A 25249-nucleotide genomic window follows, 5' to 3' on the forward strand; every position below is an offset into this window, starting at 1 on the left:
TGATTATACTGGATTGTAGTCCATAATCATAAGGGATTTGATTTAGGTTGTACCTAGAGTGCCTGATGAACTATGGATAGAGGTTCGTGACACTGTACAGGAGACAGGGATCAAGACCATCCCCATGGAAAAGAAATGCAAAAAAGCAAATGGCTGTCTGGGGAGGCCTTACAAATAGCTGTGAAAAGAAGAGGCGAAAAGCAAAGGAGAAAAGGAAAGATATAAGCATCTGAATCCAGAGTTCCAAAGAATAGCAAGAAGAGATAAGAAAGCCTTCCTCAGTGATCAATGCAAAGAATTAGAGGAAAACAACAGAATGGGAAAGACTAGAGATCTCTTCAAGAAAATTAGAGATACCAAGGGAACATTTCATGCAAGGATGGGCTTGATAAAGGACAGAAATGGTACGGACCTAACAGAAGTAGAAGATATTAAGAAGAGGTGGCAAGAATACTCAGAAGAACTATACAAAAAAGAGTTTCATGACCCAGATAATCACAATGGTGAGCCAGACATCCTGGAATGTGAAGTCAAGTGGGCCTTAGAAAGCATCACTACAAACAAAGCTAATGGAGGTGATGGAATTCCAGTTGAGCTATTTCAAATCCTGAAAGATGATGCTATGAAAGTGCTGCACTCAATATGTTAGCAAATTTGGAGAACTCAGCAGTGGCCACAGGACTGGAAAAGGTCAGTTTTCATTCCAATCCCAAAGAAAGGCAATCCCAAAGAATGCTCAAACTACCACACAATTGCACTTATATCACGTTAGGAAAGTAATGCTCAAAATTCTCCAAGCCAGGCTTCAGCAATACGTGAACCGTGAACTTCCAGATGTTCAAGCTAGTTTTAGAAAAGGCAGAGGAACCACAGATCAAATTGCCAACATCCGCTGCATCACTGAAAAAGCAAGAGAGTTCCAGAAAATATTTATTTCTGCTTTACTGACTATGCCAAACCTTTGACTGTATGGATCACAGTAAACTGTGGAAAATTCTGAAAGAGACGGGAATACCAGACCACCTGACCTGCCTCTTGAGAAACCTATACGCAGGTCAGGAAGCAACAGTTAGAACTGGACGTGGAACAACAGACTGGGTCCAAATAGGAAAAGAAAGGAGTACGTCAAGGCTGTACGGGGTCGCACAGAGTCGGACACGACTGAAGTGACTTAGCAGCAGCAGCAAGGCTGTATATTGTCATCCTGTTTATTTAACTTCTATGCAGAGTACATCATGAGAAACGCTGGGCTGGATAAAGCACAAGCTGGAATCAAGATTGCCAGGAGAAATATCAATAACCTCAGATATGCAGATGACACCACCCTTGTGGCATAAAGTGAAGAGGAACTAAAAAATGCCTCTTGATGAAAGTGAAAGAGGAGAGTGAAAAAGTTGGCTTAAAGCTCAACATTCAGAAAACTAAGATATGGCATCTGGTCCCATCACTTCATGGCAAATAGATGGGGAAACAGTGAAAACAGTGGCTGACTTTATTTTGGGGGGCTCCAAAATCACTGCAGATGGTGACTGCAGCCATGAAATTAAAGGTCGTTTACTCCTTGGAAGGAAAGTTATGACCAACCTAGATAGCATATTTAAAAGCAGAGACATTACTTTGCCAATAAAGGTCCGTCTAGTCAAGCCTATGGTTTTTCCAGTGGTCATGTATGAATATGAGAGTTGGACTGTGAATAAGGCTGAGTGCCGAAGAATTGATGCGTTTGAACTGTGGTGTTGGAGAAGACTCTTGAGAGTCCCTTGGACTGCAAGGAGATCCAACCAATCCATTCTGAAGGAGATCAGTCCTGGGTGTTCTTTGGAAGGAATGATGCTAAAGCTGAAACTCCAGTACTTTGGCCACCTCATGCGAAGAGTTGACTCACTGGAAAAGACTCTGATGCTGGGAGGGATTGGGGGCAGGAGGAGAAGGAGATGACATGGATGAGATGGCTGGATGGTATCACCGACTCGATGGATGGTGAATTTGAATGAACTCTGGGAGTTGGTGATGGACAAGGAGGCCTGGTGTTCTGCAATTCATGGGGTCGCAAAGAGTCGGACACACGACTGAGCGACTGAACTGAACTGAATTGAACTGACAGTCCACAAAGTAAAGTATCTGTCTATACTAACAAAGATAAGAAAGTAATGACAAAGAAAGAATAGCTGTTCCAAAGAGAATACTAATAAATCCATGTGGAAGAAAGGAGGAAAATCATATTCAGTAAACAATATAGTAATAATTATTGAAAGAAGAGCCATCAATAGAAGCTAAAATTAGTGGGCTAAAATTTGATGAGAAACAGAGTGCTTGCCTAGTCACAAAGTATCTCCACAAGACATTTATTATATTAAAAAGGGAAAAATAGCAACTTTACAGTGGAGGAATTGGGCAGATACCACCCCCTTGCCTTACCAAGTGATCAACAATAACAGCACCAGGAATAAGACATATCAGCATCATGTAATGCCTAATAGTATGTAGAGAAGGGCACAATGTCACTTCTTTGATATTCCTGCCAGAAATGTATTACCTCAATCCAGCATGAGAAAATATTAAACAAATTCAAGTTAAGAAACATTCTATGGAGGTAAGAATTTTCTGTTTTTAGCCTCAGAACCCTGCATTCAAATGAAAGATTATATAGCTAAAATTCACTTAGAGATGCTCTGCATGAAGGGTTGGTGGTAGGCAAGAGACCAGAACCTCCATTCAACTTCTTCAATGGTGCTTGTCTGCAACATAATACTTGATATAAATTGATCCAAGGTAAATATTAATAGGACTAGTGTTCCATAACATTAAGGATTCTGCTATGGAGAGAATACTCTGAATTATCAAGCAAGCACAAATTTAATCACAAATGTCCTTTAGGAAAGGAGGCAGAAGGATATCTGACTACAGCAGTGAAGGCAATGTGACAATGGAGACTGCAGTGATGCAACCAGAAGTCCAGCAACGCTGCAGCCTCTGACTTGGAAAGAGGCAAGCAACAGACTGTCCTGGAGCCTCCAGAGGAACCAGCCCTGCGGACATTTTGATTCTAGCCCTTTAACACTCAGCTTGGACTTCTGACTTTGAGAACTGTCAAAGAATAAATCTGCATTAAGTCACTAAACTTACAGAAATGTATTATAGAACAAAAGGAAACTAATTTATTTCCAAATCACTCTGTGATAAAGAATTATTTTTTACTCCCCTAAAGCCTTAAACTAAAGATGAGGGAGTGATGTGTATATACTGTGTTTTGATGATACAGATAAGGCCTCTGAGAATGGGACATGGTAAAAACAAATACTGATGGAATTCCTGTCATCATTAAAATGTTTATTTTAAAAAACAGAACTAAAAATGAATAAAAGGTAAAAACATGAGTATTGTTTTTTTCAATTATTTATTCTTATGGAAAACCAGAAAGGGCATGGGCAGCTGGGAACAGTCCCAACCACTTACCCATTTGCCATATAAATACTAATACTTTTCATGTGAATGATGATGTAGAACAGTTTGCAAGCCATTAATCCAAGGAACCTCCCACTTATTTAAGAACAGTTGTAGGGATGGAAAAGTGAGAAATAATGGGTAAAGCTATAGCATTTTTCAAACATAATGAAGTACTACAGTTAATATTTGTTATTTTAAATTTTAAAACTCTAAACTATTTAGAATTTGTGTAAAGGAAGATGTACTTACCCTAAACTGTCCATATAATGATATCATGGAAAAGAAAAGAACAACAGCCAGAGGACCCCAGAAGTCAGGATTGTCTCTCACCACTTGTCTATTAAAACCAAGTGATGGCATTGGCATCAAAACACACCGAATTTTGTAGTAAATATCCTTTAGATCAATATCCAATTCTTCCCTATAATTTTAAAATGAGAATTCTTAGAAGGCACATACTTTTGAATACTGAGCCAGTTGTAAAAGAATTTAAGAAAAGTTTAAATATAACAGTAGTCTCCACAGGTCAACAAAACATTTGCATTTGAAGTACATTTCCAAGATGTACATTTTCAACATCTCTAAAGTTGGGATACATCTCACAATAGCTGGTGTCTTAACAATTGTTGTCAGTCTGGCGTGAGGCCAAGTGCTTCCAAGATCTGCTTTTCCTTTTGCCAGTCTCCTCCAGGCACTACCAATTTGAGACTTTAAATAAAATTCTTCTCTTGAGAATTTTTGGAACCATAGTCTGCAAGTCTATATTCTCATAGGAACTTTTTCTTCCAACACTTCACCCAGTGCCAAACAGACAAGCAAACTTCCTTGGTTTCTCTTTTTGCATGACTGATCATTTCTCCTTTATCCTTACAATAAGGAGATAAGATAGCCCTTTAATGTTCTAGCTTTATGCTGTCTTAGCCACTTTTTCTCTTTTATTAATAACTGTAAAATAACTGCATCTTATAATCTATAACATCTTAGATTTGATGAAATTCAGTATATTAACATTAAGAAACAGAATGTTCTTAGTACTTGATCTACCAATAATTACTACAGAGAATAACCTGGTAATGCCTTGATTTTACAATGCTATAGGTTGTTCTTAGGGGAGAAGGAAATAGCAACCCACTCCAGTATTCTTGTCAAGAGAATCCCGTGGGCAGAGGAGCCTGGTGGGCTGCTGTCCAATGGGTCGCACAGAGTCGGACACAACTGAAGCAACTTAGCATGCATGCATGCATTGGAGAGGTAAATGGCAAACCACTCCAGTATTCTTGCCTGGAGAACCCCAGGGATAGAGGAGCCTGGCGAGCTGCCATCTGTGGGGTAGCACAGAGTCAGACACGACTGAAGCAACTTAGCAGCAGCAGCAGGTTCTTCTTTCCAAACTGTTAAATTCTTCACTTTCCCCCCCCTAAGTGATACATATGCATGCTATTGATTCTTTACATGTGCTAAGTTGCTTCAGTCGTGTCTGACTCTGCGACCCTATGGACTACAGCCCGCCAGGCTCCTCCGTCCATGGGGATTCTCCAGGCAAGAAAACTAGAGTGAGTTGCCATGCCCTCCTCCAGGGGATCTTCCCAACCTAGGGATTGAATGTCTCTTACATCTCCTGCAATTGGCAGGGGAGTTCTTTACTACTAGCGTCACCTGGGAGCTCAAGGGATACATAATCGCTTAAAAATCTTCAAGTACTATGAAGAAGGTGAAACTATCCCTGTAGTCCTCCCAGGGGTAGCTTGAGAATTGCTATATGGGAGAGAGTTTGGAGAGGTAATCTTTTGGGAATTCTTAATTTGTCTTAAACGTAACTTTCAATGAGTTAAAAATATTATTCATTATTCCAGTTTTACTAATTACAGGTGACCTTGAACAGTGTGGGGATTATGGGTGCCACCCTCCATCAAAGATACATGTATAATTGTGACTCCCCCAAAACTTAACTGCTAATAGCCTACTGTTGACCAGAAGACTTAGCAATTACATAAAAAGTTGATTAACACATATTCTGCACATCTATATTTTATGCATTCATGATATTTCTAGGCTACACAGTTCACCTGCGAGTTTTTTTTGCACTACTACAAATCTCAAAAAAATTTTCCAGTACAAGTGCTGAAAATAATCCATGTATAAGTAGACCTACACAGTTCAAACCTCAGTAGTTCAAAGGTCAAATGTACTAGCAAAACTGAAATTAGCTAAAACTTTTGACCAAAAAGGTTAAGGTTTTCCATACCTGTCTTAAATAACATGAAAGAATATAATCATTTCACAGACCAGCTCTAAAATCCAAAAAATATATATTATTTTTACATACAGGAGTGGCTTGTTATCTTCAGGGTCATCATCTTCAACTTCCAAAAGCCAGCCATATCCTCTTTGTCTCAGAAATGTTGTGGCTGTAGATTCTTTGATAAAATCTCCACCAAGGTTTAACTTGACATCTGGGGGTGCTATTGAACCACTGAGATCTTAGGAGAAAAGACGACAAAACTCTAAATCAAGGTAAAATGTGTAGATCTTAACCAACATAAGCAAATATTCAACTAAAAATTGTCATTTGAAGATCTCTAAGTATGAACACCTGCTAGTGCATGTAATTTTCATATTTTATAGTTGCTAGTATTAAAAACAAGACAACAAACACAAAATGGGAGTCACTTATGCTAAGTCCCGTGTCATCAAAGCAAAAATTAATTACAGTTTTGGCTTCTCCCAGAAACAGAATCTTAAAACTAGGGAGTCAGAAATCACCTGGTCATCGTGAGTGAGGTAATCTGCCTGAAAGACCCTGCAATCTCCTAAAGGAAAGTCACTTTGCCATAACTAACCCACTTCCAGCTAACACAACTTCCTTTCCCTGCCTCCTTCTGCTTAAAGTCTTTCATTTTGTACAGCCCCTCAAAGCTCCCTTCTATCTGCTAAATGGGATGCTGCCCAATTCATGAATCACTGAATAAACCAATAAAATCTTTAAAAGTTACTCAGTTCAATTTATTTTTTCACCAATAGATACCTTCACTTTTATTTTTACAAAAAATGAAAATCAGAGTAGTGAAGACATATGAAAGATTTCACATCTAATTAGCTAACCTTGTACCAGAATCTAGACTTGTTAATGGTAACTTTAAATTTTAAATGGAAGATATAGAAAAATAAATATATTACAGGATATCATTTTCTTTTTTTGTTGTTGTTTGGTACATTGGTTGGTTTGGTTTTGGCCACACCTCAAGGCTTGTAGGATCTTAGTTCCCCTACCAGAGATTGAACCCTGACTCTGGAAGCAAAAGCATCAAGTCCTAATCACTGGACTACCAGGGAATTCCCAACAGGATATCATTTTGAATTTCCATCATTATGTACATTATGTGCTTCAGAACAAAGTGACTACATACATTCTTTTTAAAGGCACTGCATATTTATATATGTAAACCAATAGATATTATTATTTGCTAAAGGAAAACCACAGATAATTTCTCCTACTTTTTCATGTACTTATTAATATTCTTTTTTTTAAAATCATCAACTATCTACGCTAAGTGCTTTATATATTAATGCTTAGTTCTGGATAAATCTAAGTAGTAAGAGTTCCCTGATATTTCAGCTAACTTTTTTTCTTTATATAATTACATCCTTTATCTTTAGTTTTGGCAATTTGGGTAAATTCTAAAAAGCAGTCAAGAGATCCTGTTTATCCACATAATAAAATAAATCCATTCACAGTCTGTACCAGTGCCTCAGAGGTTACAGATAATCACAGCAGTACATGTATCACATGTTCTGGTCCAAAAAAAAAAAAATGGGAATAGGGAAGGACTTGCCTGGGGTGATAAAGGAACTAACTGAAAAAGACATCTGTAGGACCAAACATCATGCACTAGTAAACAATCATCAATGCTGCTACCTAGTCACATGACTGGAGTGGTCCATCAAAAAACAATTTTGGCAATAGCAAGCCAGAACACTCACAACACAGACTCTCCTTCCCTGAAGACCACATACAGTAAAAAGAAGAGCTTAATTTTGCACATCACCCTAAATTTTCTAGGTTAGCTTTTGAAAAATGCTATTTTAAAAATCTGACTTAAAACTTTAATCACTGAGGGGCTCAATTATGGGAATAGTGTGGGGATCATGGGTGCCACCTTCCACCAAAGATACATGTATAATTTTGACTTCCCCGAAACTTAACTACTAACAGCCTACTGTTGACCGAAAGACTTAACGATTACATAAAAAGGTGATTAACACACATTCTGTACATCTACATATATTTTATGCATTCATATTTCTGGTTCTGACAACTCCTGCAATTAATCATAATAAAGTTTGTATTCTGAAGCTAAGTTCTAACTTAGCTACTAATTAATACAGCAAATTATTAATGCTTCTGGTCTCCAGTTTCCTATTCAAAGTTCTTTCCATGTTTAACACTATATGACTCTAAGAAGCTTTTAAATGGGAGTTTATTCAGCTAGAGATAAAATCCAAGTACTTTTGAATGCACTGTCCTTCCCTGCTTAGGCTTAAAAAATAGTCTCTGTAGATGCTGCCATAGAATCTTTTGATTAAAATACTCTCTCAAAATTACTTTCTGCTTCATCTTACTCTGAGATGAAGATGAAAGAGTTGAAATTTAACTAAAATTCTACTTCCAACAGGTACAAAGAGTGGTTTTTTTTTTTTTTTTTGCTTTAACAAGAAGATGATTTAGATCAGGAAGTCATTAGTACAACAGTGACATGAAAGGTTTTGGAATTATGAGACAGGAAAGGACCTTAACAACTGTTTCCTGGCCTCTTGGAAAGACTGCACTTAAAGTCCTTTTCTAAACCAAAAAAAAAAAAAGCTATATAAATCCTAGAGCTAAGGAGTGCTGTGAGAAACAATTGTATATGCTTAGTGGTTTTTCATAGCATGGATGCAGAGCCTCAAAAAGGCACCTTTGGCTTACAATTTGGTAGTGTTTTCCATTCTAGGCAATGTAGAAAAACATCATGGACACATACAGGACAATGCTAGAAGCAGCAGTTTGACACATCACTCAGTTCTCCCAAGATACAAGTAGATGTGAGTACAAAAAAAGCAACAGAAAAGTTAAAAATAAAAAACTCAGTAGTTATCCTAAAACATGAGCAAGCTAGCACATAAAATACATCAGAAAACAATGAGAAATATTCCAAATCACTCCAGGAGCACAGCTGTCTTGCATTAAACCAGAATAGAAAGAAGCTAGCTTGATCAACTCCAGCATAGGTATCCAGAATTACAGGGCTTCCCAGGTGGTGCTAGTGGTAAGAACCTGCCTGCCAATGCAGGATACACAGGGACACGGGTTCGGGAAGACCCCCGAAGTAGGCAATGGCACCCCACTCCAGTATTGTCTGGAAAATTCCATGGGCATAGGAGCCTGACGGACTACAGCCTACGGGGCTGCAAAGAGTTGGACTCCACTGAATGACTGAGCACATCTACCAGAATTATAATGCACTCATTTTAAATTAATTCTTTCTTTGTTGTTGTTATTTAGTCCCTAAGTCATGCCTGACTCTTTGCAACCCCACGGACTGTAGACCATCAGGCTCCTCTGTCCATGGGATTTCCCACCCAAGAATACTGGAGTGGCTGCCATTTCCTTCTCCAGAGGATATTCCCAGCCCAGGGATCAAACTTGCTTGGAAGGCAGATTCTTTACCAGTGAGCCACCTGGGAAGCCCCAATTCTCTCTTACTACACTATAACATTCTTGTCATTTTCTAAGTAAAAAAACAACAAGGATAATAATAAATGTAAGTGGATTTAAGAGGAAATAATCTTTGAAAGAAATCTCAAAAATGTTTCCTTTGCTTGTCTGGGCTCAGAGTGAAGAATATCAATACGTTTCAAATTTTATTGAAAGCCACCTGGAAAAATGGCAGAACAAAACTTAATGGTACTTCTCCCTCCTTTTCAATTCAATTCAAGTTGTGTTGAGGAATCCTTTCTCTGAACCTTCTACTCAGCCTGAGAACTTTACTTTGAAGAATTTGGTCAGTGTAGTATGATGGTATATTCAGGATGAAATTTACTGCTGATCTGCCCCTACGAAAGTTCTAATTTTATGAAAGAAGAGTAAACTGCAATGAACATGAATATTTTGTTGGTACTTGCCAACTTCTTATATACGTGAATAAGCATTTTCTTACTTAACAAGCAACAAGATCAAGGATAAAAAAATTACTCCATTTTATTTGAATGAAAATGAAATGAAATCCATGTGAGCTTAAATCTAAACCACAATGGACTATCTGTGCAGCAAAATAAAACAAGCACATGTTTCACACTTAAGGGATAAATTCCACTGTTCCATTTTAGTTATAAAAACATTTTAATGCACATATAGTTCAATGAAAGAGCTCAAGAAACCAAGCAAGTACATAATGGTTTTATAATAGCAATGGCAGCCCACTCCAGTATTTTTGCCTGGAGAATCCCAGGGATAGAGGAGCCTAGTGGCCTGCCCATCTATAGGGTCGCACAGAGTCGGACACGACTGAAGCGACTTAGCAGCAGCAGCAGACTTCCCAAGTAGCTCAGTGCTAAAGAATCCGCCTGTAATGCACGAGAAAGGTTCAATCCCTGGTTAGGAAGATGCCCTGGAGAAGGAAATGGGAACCACTCCATTACTCCTGCCTTGGAAATCCCACAGACAGAAAGGCTGGCAGGCTACAGGCCATGGGGTGGCAAACAGTTGGGCACAACTTAGAAACAACAGCAACAATAGACCTATATTGGAGCTTGATTATATTACTCCATAAGAAAAAATTTTAAAGCCTTGCATAAAATTATGTCCTAGGTAATATTTTCATTCATATCATTTTGGTTTACAATTTTAGTAGCTTTACTATTTGAGGCAAGAGTACTGGAGTGGGTTGCCATTTCCTTCTCGAGGGAATCTTCCCCACCCAGGGATTGAACCTGGGTCTCGCACATCGCAGGCAGGTGCTTTACTGTCTGAGCCATCAGGGAAGCTCTTACTGTTTGATACTACTAGTTAATTTTCATATTGCACATAATATTAATTAAAAGAAATTAAATCTCCTGAACCTACCTTTAGAAAAATTAAATCTCATGTTGGCAAACCAGCTGTTGCTGTTCAGTCACTCAGCTGTATCCAACTCTTTGTGACCCCAGAAAAAGACTGTACCCAAGTACTGCATTTCAGACTCTCTTTGTTGACTATGAGGGCTACTCCATTTCTTCTAAGGGATTCTTGCCCATAGTAGTAGACATAATGGTCATCTGAATTAAACTCACCCATTCCAGTCCATTTTAGTTCACTGATTCCTAAAATGTCAATATTCATGCTTACCATCTCCTGTTTGACCAATTCATTCATGAACCTAACACTCTGGGTTCCTATGCAATACTGTTCTTTATAGCATCAGACTTTACTTTCACCACCAAACACATCCAAAACTGGGCGTTGCTTCTGCTTTGGCTCAGACTCTTTATTCCCTCTAGAGCCATTTCTCCACTCTTCTCCAATAGCATACTGGGCACCTACTAACCTGGGGGGCTCATCATCCAGTGTCATATCAGCCTTTTCATACTGCTCATGGGGTTCTCAAGGCAAAAATGCTGACATGGTTTGCCATTCATTCCCTTCTCCACTGTACCACGTTTCTGTTAGCTAATCAATTAGCTAACAGAAATGTATTTCATTTGCTTTATGCGTCTTTTAACTCCTACTCTGGAATAATCATAGCTCCACAGGAAGTAAGGTCTGATGTGCCCGTCACCCTGTTTTCCCCCAACGGCACCATTACATCACTATCAAAACCAGGACACTGACACCGAGGCAGTCAATACAACTTATTCAGATTTTACCAGTTTAAAGAGCACTTATTTGTGTTTCTATATGTATTTGTTGTTGCTGTTTAGTTGATAAGTCACATCCAACTTTTTTGCAAGTCAGACTTTCACCACCAGGCTCCTTTGTCCATGGGATTTCCCAAGCAAGAATCTAGAATGGGTTGCCATTTTCTTCTCCAGGGGATATTCCCGACCCAGGGATCAAATCCACGTCACCAGCACTGGCAGGCAGAGTCTTTACCACTGAGCCACCAGGGAAGCCCTGTACGTGCGTACAGTTCTATGCAATTTTACCGCATTTTAGATTTGTCTGCTGCTGCTGCTAAGTCACTTCAGTCGTGTCCGACTCTGTGCGACCCCATAGACGGCAGCCCACCAGGCTCCCCCATCCCTGGGATTCTCCAGGCAAGAACGCCGGAGTGGGTTGCCATTTCCTGCTCCAATGCATGAAAGTGAAAAGTGAAAGGGAAGTCGCTCAGTCGTGTCCGACTCTTTGCCACCCCACGGACTGCAGCCTACCAGGCGCCTCCGTCCATGGGAGTTTCCAGGCAAGAGTACTGGAGTGGGGTGCCATCGCCTTCTCCGTAGATTTGTCTAGTACCTTACAAATTTAAAATTTATGAAAATAAACGTGAATTTTTTAAAAGGTAAATCTTGCATAACTACCTTTTTTCCCTTCCCAAGAAAGGTTGAGTCATTTTCAAACAGGAAAGGAAAGCTAATTCTTGCACCCATTATGTATCATATACTGTGTTTCATGAGCATACTGTATAAAGGATATTTGTGATAATACCTACATGGATATAATGTTTTTAAAAATAGGAAAGCAGGAAATTTTTTAAAAGGTAAAACTAAAGATTCCTCTATCAACACTACTAAATTGTATTAGAGATGGTATCTTTTCTGGAGAGGGGGAATATCACACAAAGTAGGCTAAATAGTTACCTTAACAGATTAACAGAAAATTGCTGTTTACTCAAAAAGAGCATATTAATACAAAAATCACTGCATCATATGTCTGCAAAGTACTGATCACAATCATGTCCTAAGGGCTGTACTGTTTTATATAGGAGGGTCTTAGTCTGTTTAGGCTGCTATAACGAAATACCATAGACTGTGGCTTGTAAACAATAGAAACTTGTTTCTCACAATCCTGGAGGTTGGAAGGCTAAACAAGGTGTCAGCATGTTCAGTAAGGGCTCTCTTCTAGCTGGCTGACTTCTCCTTGTGCATCCACATGGCAGAAGTGGGTAGGGAGCTCTAGAATCTTTTTTACAAGAGCACAAATCTCATTCATGAGAGCTCCATCCTCATGATCTCAGTACTTCCCAAAGGCTCCACTTCCTAACTTCATCACTGGGCATTAGAATTTAAACACATGAATTTTGGGGGACACAACTATTCAGACCATAACGGGGTAGAAACGTTGAGGAGGTTGAGCTCAAAAGGCAATATACTGAGCCCAGTTCTCTTCTGTAGACTTTAATCAACTGTCAGCTTAACATGTCAGCTTCACACTGTAGCTATTTCAAAAGCATCTAAAACTCAATATTCCAAAAGTGAATTCTGGATAAGGTCTTCCTCTAGCTTCTTATTTCAGTGAATAGTACCACTATCCTATCCAGCATTGTAAACCAGGAAGAAGTCTGATTATCCTTGACAGTCTCCTTCATTCACATGCTTCCCGCACCATTCAACCACCACTAAATTCTATCACTTTTATCTCCAAATATTTTTTGAACCTGCCCACTTTCCTCCATTTCTACCACCAGTACCAATCTAGTGCAAACTACCATCTCCTGCCTGCATGACTGCAATGGTCTGCTAACTGCTTTCCCTAATTATTCTTTCAATCCATTCTCACCTACAGTCAGGACGACCTTTCTTGAATGCAAATCTTTCACTCTCTAAAATCCTCTGGTGGCCTCCCATTGCTTTTTCAGCTAAATCTAATAATCTCCACATGCCCTATCCACTTCTTCAGAACAATTTTCTGTCTCCCGCCCCACTGTGACCCTATGTTCCAGGCATATTAAGCCGCTCAGTTTTCTGAATGAACCAAGGTCCCTTTAACCTTAGGGACTCTGTATCTGGTTGTTTCCTCCAACTTCAGATAATTAAATGCAACCCATTCTTCAATTCTATGGTATACTTATTTAGGAAATTTTCCATGATTTCCCTGACTAGATAACATTCCTTTCATAGTCCCCTTGGCTTTTCCTCCACAGCACTTATTGTTTATAATAATATATTTGTGTGATTATTTGGTTAATGTCTCTAAGTTCTCTGATGGGAGAAGCTAAGTGTGTTTCTTGTCCTTTTGTTTTGAACACGTTAACTCCAATACCTGTTACAGAGCCTGGTCCATAGTAGGCAGCCAACAAATGTGTGCAGGTTGGATGAATTAATTAATGGGAGGGCACATAGCAGCACAGATCTTGAAAGAAAGTAATAAGAATGTTGAAGTTGCAAGCTCAGTTTCAAAACTGAAAGTTAAAGGAAAGAAGACTTTTTGCAGTGTATTTTGGTAACACTGTAACCTGCAATAACATGAAAAATAAGCCATGTATCTAATGAACTGGAATGTATAAAAAACAATAGAAGCTATATTAAGAAAAGACATTAGGGCTTTCCTGGTGGCTCAGTGGTAAAGAATCTGCCTTCCAAAGCAGGAAATGGGTTTGATCTCTGGTCCAAGAAGATCCCACGTGCTGTGGAGCAACTCAGCCCGTGTGCCACAACTACTGAGCCCACTTGCTGCAACTACTGAAGCTTGTGCGCCCTTGAGCCCACGCCCCACCAAGAGAAGCCACTGCGACAAGACGCCCATGCACCATAACCAGAGTAGCCCCCGCTCACTGCAACTAAAGCCCCTGCATCAACAAAAACCCAGCACAGGCACGAAAAAAAAATTTTTAAGGAAGAGACATTAGAGGGTTTTAATAAAGCAGATATACAAAATTATATTTGCACTCTGTAAACACAGTCCTTAAGCAGGAAATGGCAACTTATTCCAGTATTCTTGTCTGGGAGATTCCATGAACAGAGGAGTCTGGCAGGCTATAGTCCATGGGGTCGAACAGAGTCAGACATGACTTAGCGACTAAACAACAACAATAAACATAATTTTAGCTAGACTATGGAGGAGTGATTTAAGGGGGGAGAGATTGAGGAGGAAGTATTGTCAGTAAAGAACAGAGAAGAGAAACAGAAAGGACTTGAACTAAGGCAATGGAGCTATTCTGCAATAACTGGATGATCAACTGACTATGAGAAGGTGAAAGAGAGACTGGAGACAAGTTTCTGGACTTTGGCAAGAGGAACTATATCACAAACATTAACTCATTTTCTCTTTAGTACTTGCCTCATTTTCAACATTGGTTAAGTAATCCACCGATAAATATTTATGGCTTACTTATTTCTATAAGCCCTGAGAGTGATATAAAGAAGTAAGATACTTCAAAGAGTTTAAAACCCAATTGATCATATATCCAAACAATGGACTACTATTCAGCCAGAAAAGGAATGAGTTACACATACTGTAACATGAACAAAGCTTGAAAGCATTAAGCTGAGTGAAAAAAAAAAGACACAAAGGTCACATATTGTATTATTCTAGTTACATGAAGTATCAACAATAGGCAAATCTCTAGAGTCAGAAAGTACATTAGGAGAAAAAAAAAGAAAGTAGATTAGTGGTAACCAGGGATTGGAACACAGGGAGGGAAAGGAGTAACTGAAAATGAGTACAGGGTTTCTTTTTAGAGTGTTGAAAATGATACAAAATCCTACTAGTACTGTAAAACACACTCTTCCCTAGGTAAAAGACAAGGCCTATTGCCAACAGATCATAGGTGCCAGAGGAGTAAAGAGGCCTAAGTCATCAAAGAGGGGGTCAGGAGGGCCATGTGGAAGCAGACCCTGAATCTGGCATGAGGTAAGTGGATGAGCAGAGAAGGAATAAGAAATCATTTCAAAGATGGGAGAAAATATTTCCAGGGCTTAATCTCCAAAACATACAAACAGCTCACACAACTCAACAACAAAAAAACAAACAACCCAACTGAAAAATGGGCAGAAGACCTTAACTGACATTTCTCCAAAGAAGACATGCAGATGGCCAGCAGGCACATGAAAAGATGCTCAACATCACTAATTATTAGAGAAATACAAATCAGAACTACAATGACATACCACCTCACGCTGGTCAGAATGGCCATCATTAGAAGTCCACAAATGACAAATGTTGGGGAGGGTGTGGAGATAAGGTTACCCTCCTATACTGCTTGTAGGAATGTAACCTGGTGCAGCTACTATGTGAAGCTTCCTCAGAAAACTAAAAACAGAATTACTCTATGATCCAGCAGTCTCATTCCTGGGCACATACCGGACAAAACTATAATTGAAGAAGATTCACACACCACTATGTTCATGGCAGCACTATTCGCAATAGCCAAAACACGGGAACGACCGAAACGTCCATCAGCAGAGGCGTGGATCAAGAGGTGGTATGCATATAAGATGGAATACTGCACAACCATAAAAAAGCCCGCAGTAATGCCATCTGCAGCAACATGGGTACAACTAGAGATTATCATACTAAATGACGTCAGTCAGAAAGAGAAAGACAAACACCATACATTATCACTCATATGTGGAATCTGAAACATGGCACAAATGAAGCTATCTACAAAACAGAAACTGACTCACAGACAGAGAGAAGAGGCTTTCAGTTGCCAAGAAGGCAGCAGTGAGAGAGGCAAGGACAGGGAGTTTGGGATCAGCATATATAAACTATTATATATAGGATGGATCAGCAACAAGGTCCTATATATAGCACAGGGAACTATATTCAGTCTTCTGTGCTAAACCATCATGGAAAAGAATACTTAAAAAAGAATGTCCACATGTGTCTGAGTCACTGTGCTGTGCAGGAGAGACTGGCAGAGCACCGTAAAACAAATCACACTTCAGTAAAAAGTAAAATTAAAAAAGCTATCATTCCAAGGAAAACAAAGGGCAGAGACAAAGGCATGGACAACCAAAGCTAATGAAAGGCCCAGTTTTAAAGACTCTGGGAATTACCTTTCCCGTTTGGGAAACACTGCTGAGGATCCACCTGTAGATGATAGGAAACAAGTACAGATCCAGCAAAGTGGTAAGGACTACTGGATGCTGAGGAAATAGGAAGTAACAGAGATAGTTTAGCTGTGAAAGCAATGAAAAGCAGGAGTAGTCGAGTTAATTAAAAATTCTGTCAATTAGGAGGGGACCTGTGAGTCATGACAGAGATGGAAGAAACAAGAGTAGAAATACAAATTTTAAAAAATGCTACACAGAAAAACAAAGAGCAAGAAAAGCTCCAAAAGAAGCAATAAGATATGGGAATAAAAGCATACAGAGGCTTATCCTAGAAAAAGAAGAAACTTTTCCTTTAAGATTTGGAAGAAAGATGGATGTTTTGATATAAATACAAAGATATTTAGGGTAGCAAAACATGAGGGCAGAAAAATGGTTACTGGTGGGTTAGACCATCTCTCTTGCTAAGCTGTCTCGTTCATCCCCTTTCCAACCACGTGCTGGACTTCTGTCCAATTTGTGTTGGCTTCAGTTCTAGTAGCTCAACAGCCTTATCGTAATCAAAAAGTATAATGTAGTCATCAAACATTTATTAAGTTCCTGCTATGAACCAGGTGCTGTGCTAGGCAGTGGGTATGATACTGGTAGACAGTATAACACAGCTTCTAACTCCAAGGAGCTCAAGCTATAAATCAGCGTTGTTTCAGGTCTGTGAAGATCGGGAGGTATAAAATACATGGACTCTTACACTCAGTCATGTCTGGCTCTTTGCGGCCCAATGGGCTGTAGCCTGTCAGACTTCTCTGTCCATGGAATTTTCCAGGCAAGAATCCTGGAGTGGGCTGCCATTTCCTACTCCAGGGCATTGTCTCAGCCCAGGGATCAAACCCTTGTCATCTCCTTCATTGGCAGGCAGATTTTTTTTACCACTGAGCCACCTGGGAAGCAATATACAGGGCCTGCCTCAGGTAATTACTGCCTTTGCAATAATCACAAGGCTGTGATCAATGAAGAGGTTAAAACTGAAAGGAGAAAAAAAAAGGCCCAGGCTTAAATTGAAGAAAGCAGGGAAGACCACTAGGCCAATCAAAGTGAAAGTGAAGTCGCTCAGTCATGTCCAACTCTTTGTGACCCTATGGACTGTAGCCTACCAGGCTTCTCCATCCATGGGATTTTCCAGGCAAGGGTACTGGTGTGGGGTGCTGTTTCCGCCAATCAGGTATGACCTAAATCAAATCCCTTATGATTATACAGTGGTGATTAATAGATTCAAGGGATGAGATTTGAGAGACAGTGTCTGAAGAACTATGGACAGAGGTGCGTTACACTGTACAGGAGGCAGTGACCAAAACCATCCCAAAGAAAAACAAAGCCAAGAAGGCAAAGCGGTTGTCTGAGGAGGCTTTACACACAGCTGAGGAAAGAAGAGAAGCAAAAAGCAAGGGACAAATGGAAAGATATACCCAACTGAATGCAGAGTTCCAGAGAACAGCAAGGAGAGATAAAAAGGCCTCCTTAAATGAACAATGCAAAGAAATAGAGGAAAACAACAGAATAGGAAAGACTACAGATCTCTTCAAGAAAACTGGATACACCAAGGAAACATTTCATGCAGGGATGAGCATGATAAAGGACAGAAACGGTAATGACCTAACAGAAGCAGAAGAGATTAAAAAGAAGTGACAAGATAACACAGAAAAATTATACAAAAAGGTCTTAATGACCCAGATAATACGATGGTGTGGTCACTCACTTAGAGCCTGATATCCAGGAGTCAGAAGTCAAGTGGCCCTTAGGTAGCATTACTACAAACAAGGCTAGTGGAAGGGACAGAATTCCAGCTAAGCTATTTAAAAATCCTAAAAGATGACACTGTTAAAGTGCCGCACTCAATATGCCAGTAAATTTGGAAAATTCAGCAATGGCACAGGACTGGAAAAGGTCAGTTTTCATTCCAATCCCAAAGAAGGGCACTGTCAAATAATGCACAAACTACCAGATAATTGTGCTCATTTCACATGCTAGTAAGGTTATACTCCAAATCGTTCAAGCTAGGCTTCAGCAGTACATGAACTGAGAACGTCCAGATGTACAAGCTGGATTTAGAAAAGGCAAAGAAACCAGAGATCAAACTGCCAACATCCGTCGGATCATACAAAAAGCAAGGGAATTCCAGAAAAACATCTACTTCTGCTTCATTAACTACAATAAAGCCTTTGTGTGGATCACAACAAACTGGAAAATTCTTAGAGCTGGGAATACCAGACCATCTTATCTGCCTCCTGAGAAACATGTATACAAGTCAAGAAGCAACAGTTAGAACTGGACATGGAACAACAAACTGGTTCAAAACTGGGAAAGGAGTATGTCAAGGCTATATACTGTCACCTTGCTTATTTAACTTATATGTAGAGTGCATCATTTGAAACGCCAGGTTGGATGAATCACAAACCTGGATCAAGACTGCTGGGAGAAATATCAATAAGCTCAGATATGCAGATGACACCATCCTACTGGCAGAAAGGGAAGAGGAATTAAAGACCCTTGATCAAAGTGAAAGAGGAGAGTGAAAAGGCTGGATTAAAATTCAACATTCAAAAAAACCAAGATCATGGCATCTGGTCCCATCACTTCATGGCTAATAGCTGGGGGAAAAAACGGAAACAGTGAGAGACTTTATTTTCTTGGGCTCCACAATCACTGTGGATGGTGAATGTAACCATGAAATTAAAAGACACTTGCTCTGTGGGGAAAAGCTATGACAAACTTAGCGTATTAAAAAGCAGAGACATCACTTTGCTGACAAAGGTCTATATAATCAAAGCTATGGTTTCTCCAGAAGTCATGTACGGATGTGAGAGATGGATCATAAAGAAGGCTGAGTGCCAAAGAACTGATGCTTTTGAACTGTGGTGTTGGAGAAGACTCTTGAAAGTTCCTTAGACAGCAGGGAGATCAAACCAGTCAAGCCTGAAGGAAATCAACCCCGAATTTTCACTTGAAGGACTGATGCTGAAGCTGAAGCTTCAATACTTTGGCCACCTGACACAAAGAGCCTACTCACTGAAAAAGACCCTGAGGCTGGGAAAGACTGAGGGCAGGAGGAGAAGGGGGCAACAGAGGATAAGACGGTTGGATGGCATCACCAACTCAATGGACATGAATCTGAGCAAACTCCAGGGGATAGTGAAAGACAGGGAAGCCTGGTGTGCTGCAGCAAGGTCTCAAAGAGTCAGACATGACTTGGTGACTGAACAACATTACAGCTTTTAAAGAATGTTCTTCCCTCTTTTCAACCTGAGGAACTTTTCCTTTAAACTGTACCTCATCTTTCGCTGAAGACCTCCTGATCCCTTCCTGCACTTAACCACTTCTACCTTTCAACCTCCTTTTTATAGTATTATATACGATGAATTTTTGAAAATCCCTTTCTTATTAAGCCATTTTTTTGGTGTTAGGGACTTCTTCATATGCAGTCCCTCACATATGGACATACTCCCTTCATTCTACATAAAAAAACATTACTTATTTCTCAAAATTTGGCAAAATATTACCCCTCTTAAATTGTCCCTGATCTTTCAGCTATAAAAAATGTCCTCCTCTCCTGACTGATCTTTCATAAAATTCTAAATCAGAGCTTCTCAAGCTTTAATGTGCTACATGAATCACTGAAGGATGATCTTCTCAAAATGTATATTACAATTAAGCAGATTATTCTGCATTACTAGCGCCCAGCAATGCCAATGTTGCTGATCTGTGGAAATGTAACAGGCAAAGAATCATTGATTTGTGTGATAAAAAATAAAGTCAAAGGGTTGCTTTAAAGATTTCTATATAATATTTTACATACGTATAACAGTATCATTGTTGCCGTTCAGTCGCTAAGCACTTCTGACTCTTTTGTGACCCTATGGACCTGCCAGGCTCCTCTACATTCTTGCATTTATACACACGCATTTCATTACTGCTTTTGGATGTAGGTTTACACCACAGACTTGAATATTCAGTCTGGATTTCATTATTCACTTATTTATTAATTTACTGGCCATACATAGCCTATGCTCTTATAACTTGTACTTATGGACCCTGCTTTTATACACATTACCTTAAGCAGTTTTCACAATATTCTTATAAGTGTGCTTTTCATTTTACTTAATGTAAGTTTACAGGAGCTATGTAATTTGGCCAATATCACAGAGCTACTGTCAGAGTCAGAACTTTAACTGAAGTCTTCCGGTTCTGAATCCAGTAAGTTCTTAGCTATACCATCCAGATGTGCTAAGTTTTGTAGACAAAAATGTCAATGTCATATGAGACAAAAGAAAGCAGAAATCATTTATTCCTTCAACCAACAATTATGTTGTGATGTTTATATTCTGGGTTCTGTGCTAAGTACTGGATACAGAAAAGATTAGGGAAGTTTCTGAGTAACAGGTAAGCAAAGTTTCAGCAAGGAAGGAATATCTGATTTCATCCTGGTATAAGGAAGAGAAACCTCATTCTAAGCATGAGGACCAGGATACACACATATATGGATACAAACATCAAAGCACATTTTAGAACAAAGAACATGTACAGTTAGTAACGATAAGTATTAAGAGACCTGAGCAGAATCTAGGACAGTATACATGAAAACATCTATAAGCTGAAAACATTCGTGTTTAGACAAAAAACATAAACACAGAAAAGCAAGAATTTACATGGCATGCTTAGGAACCAAAGAAGAGACTTGGCGTCACAGCGTGAATGTTTATGTTAGAGAACAACAGAAAATAATTGTGGGGCCAGCTGATAATGAAACGCAAAGCAGCAACAACACCGCTAACAAGTACTGAGCATTTCACTCTGCCAGATGTACTAACTGCTTTGCATCTGCAAAATGTTTGAGCACTTGGCTACCATCATTCTCATTTCAAGTATACGAAAGCTGAGGTTAAGAGAGATGGTAATTTGTCCAATATCACATGGACAGTAATTGGTAACGACACAACGGAAATCCAGGATTATATACTTTATATACAATATCCACTTTACAAAAATATGTGAAAGCTGCATCATGATTTAGTGTAAAGAAATCTGAGGAGACAGAACACTAGCTCTTAATTCCAGATCCTTCAGGTGGAGGTTATTGAACTTTTCTAAGCCTCAGGTTCACTAAAACTCAGAAATAATAAAGCTCCGCAAGATTCTTAAAAAGATCAAACAAGTCGTTTGCTTAAAATAGTCTGCATATTCCAACTGTATAAGGTTATACACATGAGAATTTTATACACATATCTATCTTTGCCTATGTTTCCCTAGATATACAGGGAGTCTATACAATCTCGGAGGATATGTGGACAAGTTTGAATAAGCCTTATGGATTTTACTTATTCCAGGTTTCTTGGTATTATGTATGGAGTCAATGGATTAGTTTGCTATATTATTATCAGATTTCTTCAGTGTATTTAAGAAAGGTAATTTCTGGGGGAAGGAAGGATATGAAAACTATAAACACAGATACATGAGTTTGAACAAGCAGGCTGTGATACTAAATGACATAATTTTTTCCTTAAAGCCTGGCAAATTAAGATCACTTATTTCTCCCCAAGCACTAGGCTACCAAATGTAGATGTAACAAATTAAACTATTTTGGGTGGCCATATTTCACCAAATTTCGGTATTACATTTAAATGTATCAGCTATGTTCTCTATGATAAAATTTTTGTTTTACATTTTAAATTATAGCCAAAATTACAGTATTTTAAAAAAGATAACACTCATAAAACAAAAACGAGGAAAGCAAAACAGAAAAAGGAAAAGCAAGTTGTATTAATTAAATATTACAAAACTAGTCTTCTCAGGAAACACACTATGTCCTCGTCAATGAAGTTTCTACAATTAAGAAAAATTTATTTTTTTCATATTGAACAGGTAAGTCTCGGCACTGGAAAATTACTGGTTAACAAAGTCTAACGAAAGGAGCAGAGAAAGATTTCTGTTACAAAGAGTTTGGTAAAGTACACAGAAAAGGAGGAAAACAAATTCTCCCCTACTGTAGAAAAATCTCTCTAGCTTCCTCAAAACAGTATCTGGCGAAAATCTAGAGAACCTACTGGGAACTCTAGGCTGGATTACAAGAAGTTTCAAATACATCTGGGTTTACTTCTCTGAACATTGTCAAATACCATGAAATAGGAAAACTAAGGACGTAGGCAAAATACTAGATTCCATAAAAGCCACGAACTCGAAGGAGGTTAGTACTTGCAGCGCCTCATCTACGCAAAAGTTCTGTACTGATAAACAACAGAGCAACACAGCCCTCCTTCCTCATTCTCATTCTCTGACAGCGGTCCCGGCCAAGCTAACCATCCGTTTCTGAGTTACAGCAAGTCATTTTAGAAACAAAATTTTGGGTCCCGTGGGTGCACTCGAGGTGGGGGAGTCCGCCAAATAAACCTGACACCAGATGGTGTGGGGAAAGCCAGAAGCCGACCGAGTCACTTGGAAAGCTCCCCACGCCCCACCCTCGGCCACTCGGCCCTCTCGGAAGGCCCGGCAAACGCACAGGCTCGAGTCACCCGTAGGTCAGCTTCCTGTCCGTACCCACCAGGCCACAATCACCTCGGCATCAGAAAGACCCTGTCGTGTCCGCCCGGTGTCCCCCGGGGTGCCGGGCCCTTCGGGGGCCCAGTCTCACCTTCCGCGTCTGCTGAGGAGACAAAGGTGAAGTCCCCGTTAGTGGGGGTATAGGCCGGGGGCGGGCCCGGCGGCTGCATCTCGTGGCCCCTTCGAGCCCGCGGCGGAGGAGGAGGCTGCGGCTGGGCCCAGGCCCCAAGGCCGCCGCGCCGCCGACCCGCACCCGCGCCCTACGGTGGGACCCGCGAACCGGGAGATGCAGGCTGGGAGCAAGGCCGGAGACGAACGCAGCTAGCCACGAAGCTATCCCCAAAGGTCCCCACCGAAGTGTCCTCGGCGGCGACCGCCCAGGAACCACGACGCCGGCGCCCTGACAGGACCATAACAGTGACAGCGCCGATGTGATTGGCTCTTTGTAATCTGCTCTTCCATTGGCTCCAGGAGAAAGGTTCTGATTGGCTCTCCCTCTTGTTGATTGCGGAAGTTTACCCGGGACGGGAAGTTCATTTGTAATTCATGGAAAACTCTGGCGTTTCACTTTTTTCATTTGTTTCCGTCAAGTCTCCTGCCTTTCGGCTTTTCTTTATATTCTCTACTTCTGTTAAATGGGCGGAGTAAAAATTTTGAGATTTGGGAGTGTTTTTACAGATCAGCCCTGGAATATCCCTAGATTCCCTGTCCTTTAGATATTAATCTTATCTCCCTCTCTTTTTTTTTAACGTTTTAATTTTGTATTGGGGTATACCAGTTAACAGTGTTGTGGTAGTTTCAGGCGAACAACAAAGGGATTCAGCCATACACATACATGTATCCATTCTCCCCCGGTATCTTGACTTAAATTGTATATGGTCCTTAAGACTTAACTTTTCTCATCTGTGAAATGAAGGGCTGGATTGGATACTTGAAAAAAAAAAAAAAGTTGTAAATTTCCACTCAAACATTAGGGCTCTGGTCTACCACATTCCTCAGTGAGTGAGGCAATTGAAGCCTGGAAAGGTAAGGAAGGAGACAATCACAAGAGCACCTAAAACTTCTGAATTCTAGTCCAGTGCTGTTTTCACAAGGTCTTGTCTGCTGATAAACTTGTTCAGTTGCTAAGTCATGCCCAACTCTTAAAACCCCATCAATTGCAGCATGGCCAGGCGCCCCTGTTCTTCACTATCTCCCAGCGTTTGCTCAAATTCATGTCCATTGAGTCCATGATGCTGTCCAACCATCTCATTCTCTGCCACCCCTTTCACTTTTTGCCTTCAATCTTTCCCAGCATCAGGGTCTTTTCCAATGAGTCCACTTTTCCCATCAGGTGGCTAGGTGTTGGAGCTTAAGCATCAGTCCTTCCAATGAATAGTCAGGGTTGACTTCTTTTAGGCATGACTGGTTTGATCTTGCTGTCCAAGGGACACTCAAGAGTTCTGCAGCACCACAGTTCAAAAGCATCAGTTCTTTGGTGCTCAGCCTTCTTTACGATCCAACTCTCACATCCGTACATGACTTCTGGAAAAAACATAGCTTTGACTGTATAGACCTTTGTCAGCAAAGTGATGTCTCTGCTTTTTAATATACTGTCTAGGTTTGTCATAGCTTTTCTTCCAAGGAGCAAAATTAATTGTGGCTGCAGTCACTGTCTACAGTAATTTTGGAACCCAAAAAAACTCCAATACTTTGGCCACCTAATGTGAAGAATCTGACTCATTAGAAAAGACCCTGATAGAAAGATTGAAGGCAGCAGGAGATGGGGACGATAGAGGATGAGATGGTTGAATGGCATCACCAACTCGATGGATATGAGTTTGAGCGAGCTCTAGGAGTTGGTGATGGACAGGAAGCCTGGCATGCTGCAGTTCATGGCGTCACAAAGAGTCACACATAACTAAGTGACTGAACTGAACTGAAGAAAATAAAATCTGCTCCCACTTTTTCCTCATCTATTTGCCATGAAGTGATGGAACCAGATGCCATGATGTTTGCTTTTTGAATGTTGAATTTTAAACCAGCTTTTTCACTTTCCTCTTTCACCTTTGTCAAGAGGATCTTTAGTTCCTCTTCACTTTCTGCCGTAAGGGTGGTGTCATCTGCATATCTGAGGTTGCTGATATTTCTCCTGGCAATCTTGATTCTAGCTTGTGAGTCATCCACACTGGCATTTTGCATGATGTACCCTGCATATATAAGTTAAATAAGCGGGGTAATAATATATAGCTGTGATGTACTCCATTCCCAATTTTGAACCAGTTCATTG

At 40.0% G+C, this 25249-nt stretch overlaps 1 protein-coding gene across 1 annotated transcript in view; it reads right to left on the reverse strand.

Moving 5' to 3' along the window:
- YIPF4 (Yip1 domain family member 4) overlaps nt 1-23382 on the reverse strand; it is a 42113-nt gene extending 18731 nt beyond the window's left edge. The window contains exons 1-3 of the mRNA XM_004006037.6: nt 23072-23382; nt 5774-5927; nt 3697-3868 (exon numbers count right to left, since the gene is read on the reverse strand). Coding sequence (XP_004006086.1) covers nt 3697-3868; nt 5774-5927; nt 23072-23150 — 405 coding nt within the window. The 5' untranslated portion in view covers nt 23151-23382. The remainder of the gene's footprint in view (nt 1-3696; nt 3869-5773; nt 5928-23071) is intronic.
- Between the last annotated feature and the right edge of the window lie 1867 nt (nt 23383-25249).

Source organism: Ovis aries, chromosome 3 (genome assembly GCF_016772045.2).
Source record: "Ovis aries strain OAR_USU_Benz2616 breed Rambouillet chromosome 3, ARS-UI_Ramb_v3.0, whole genome shotgun sequence".
NCBI lineage: Eukaryota > Metazoa > Chordata > Mammalia > Artiodactyla > Bovidae > Ovis > Ovis aries.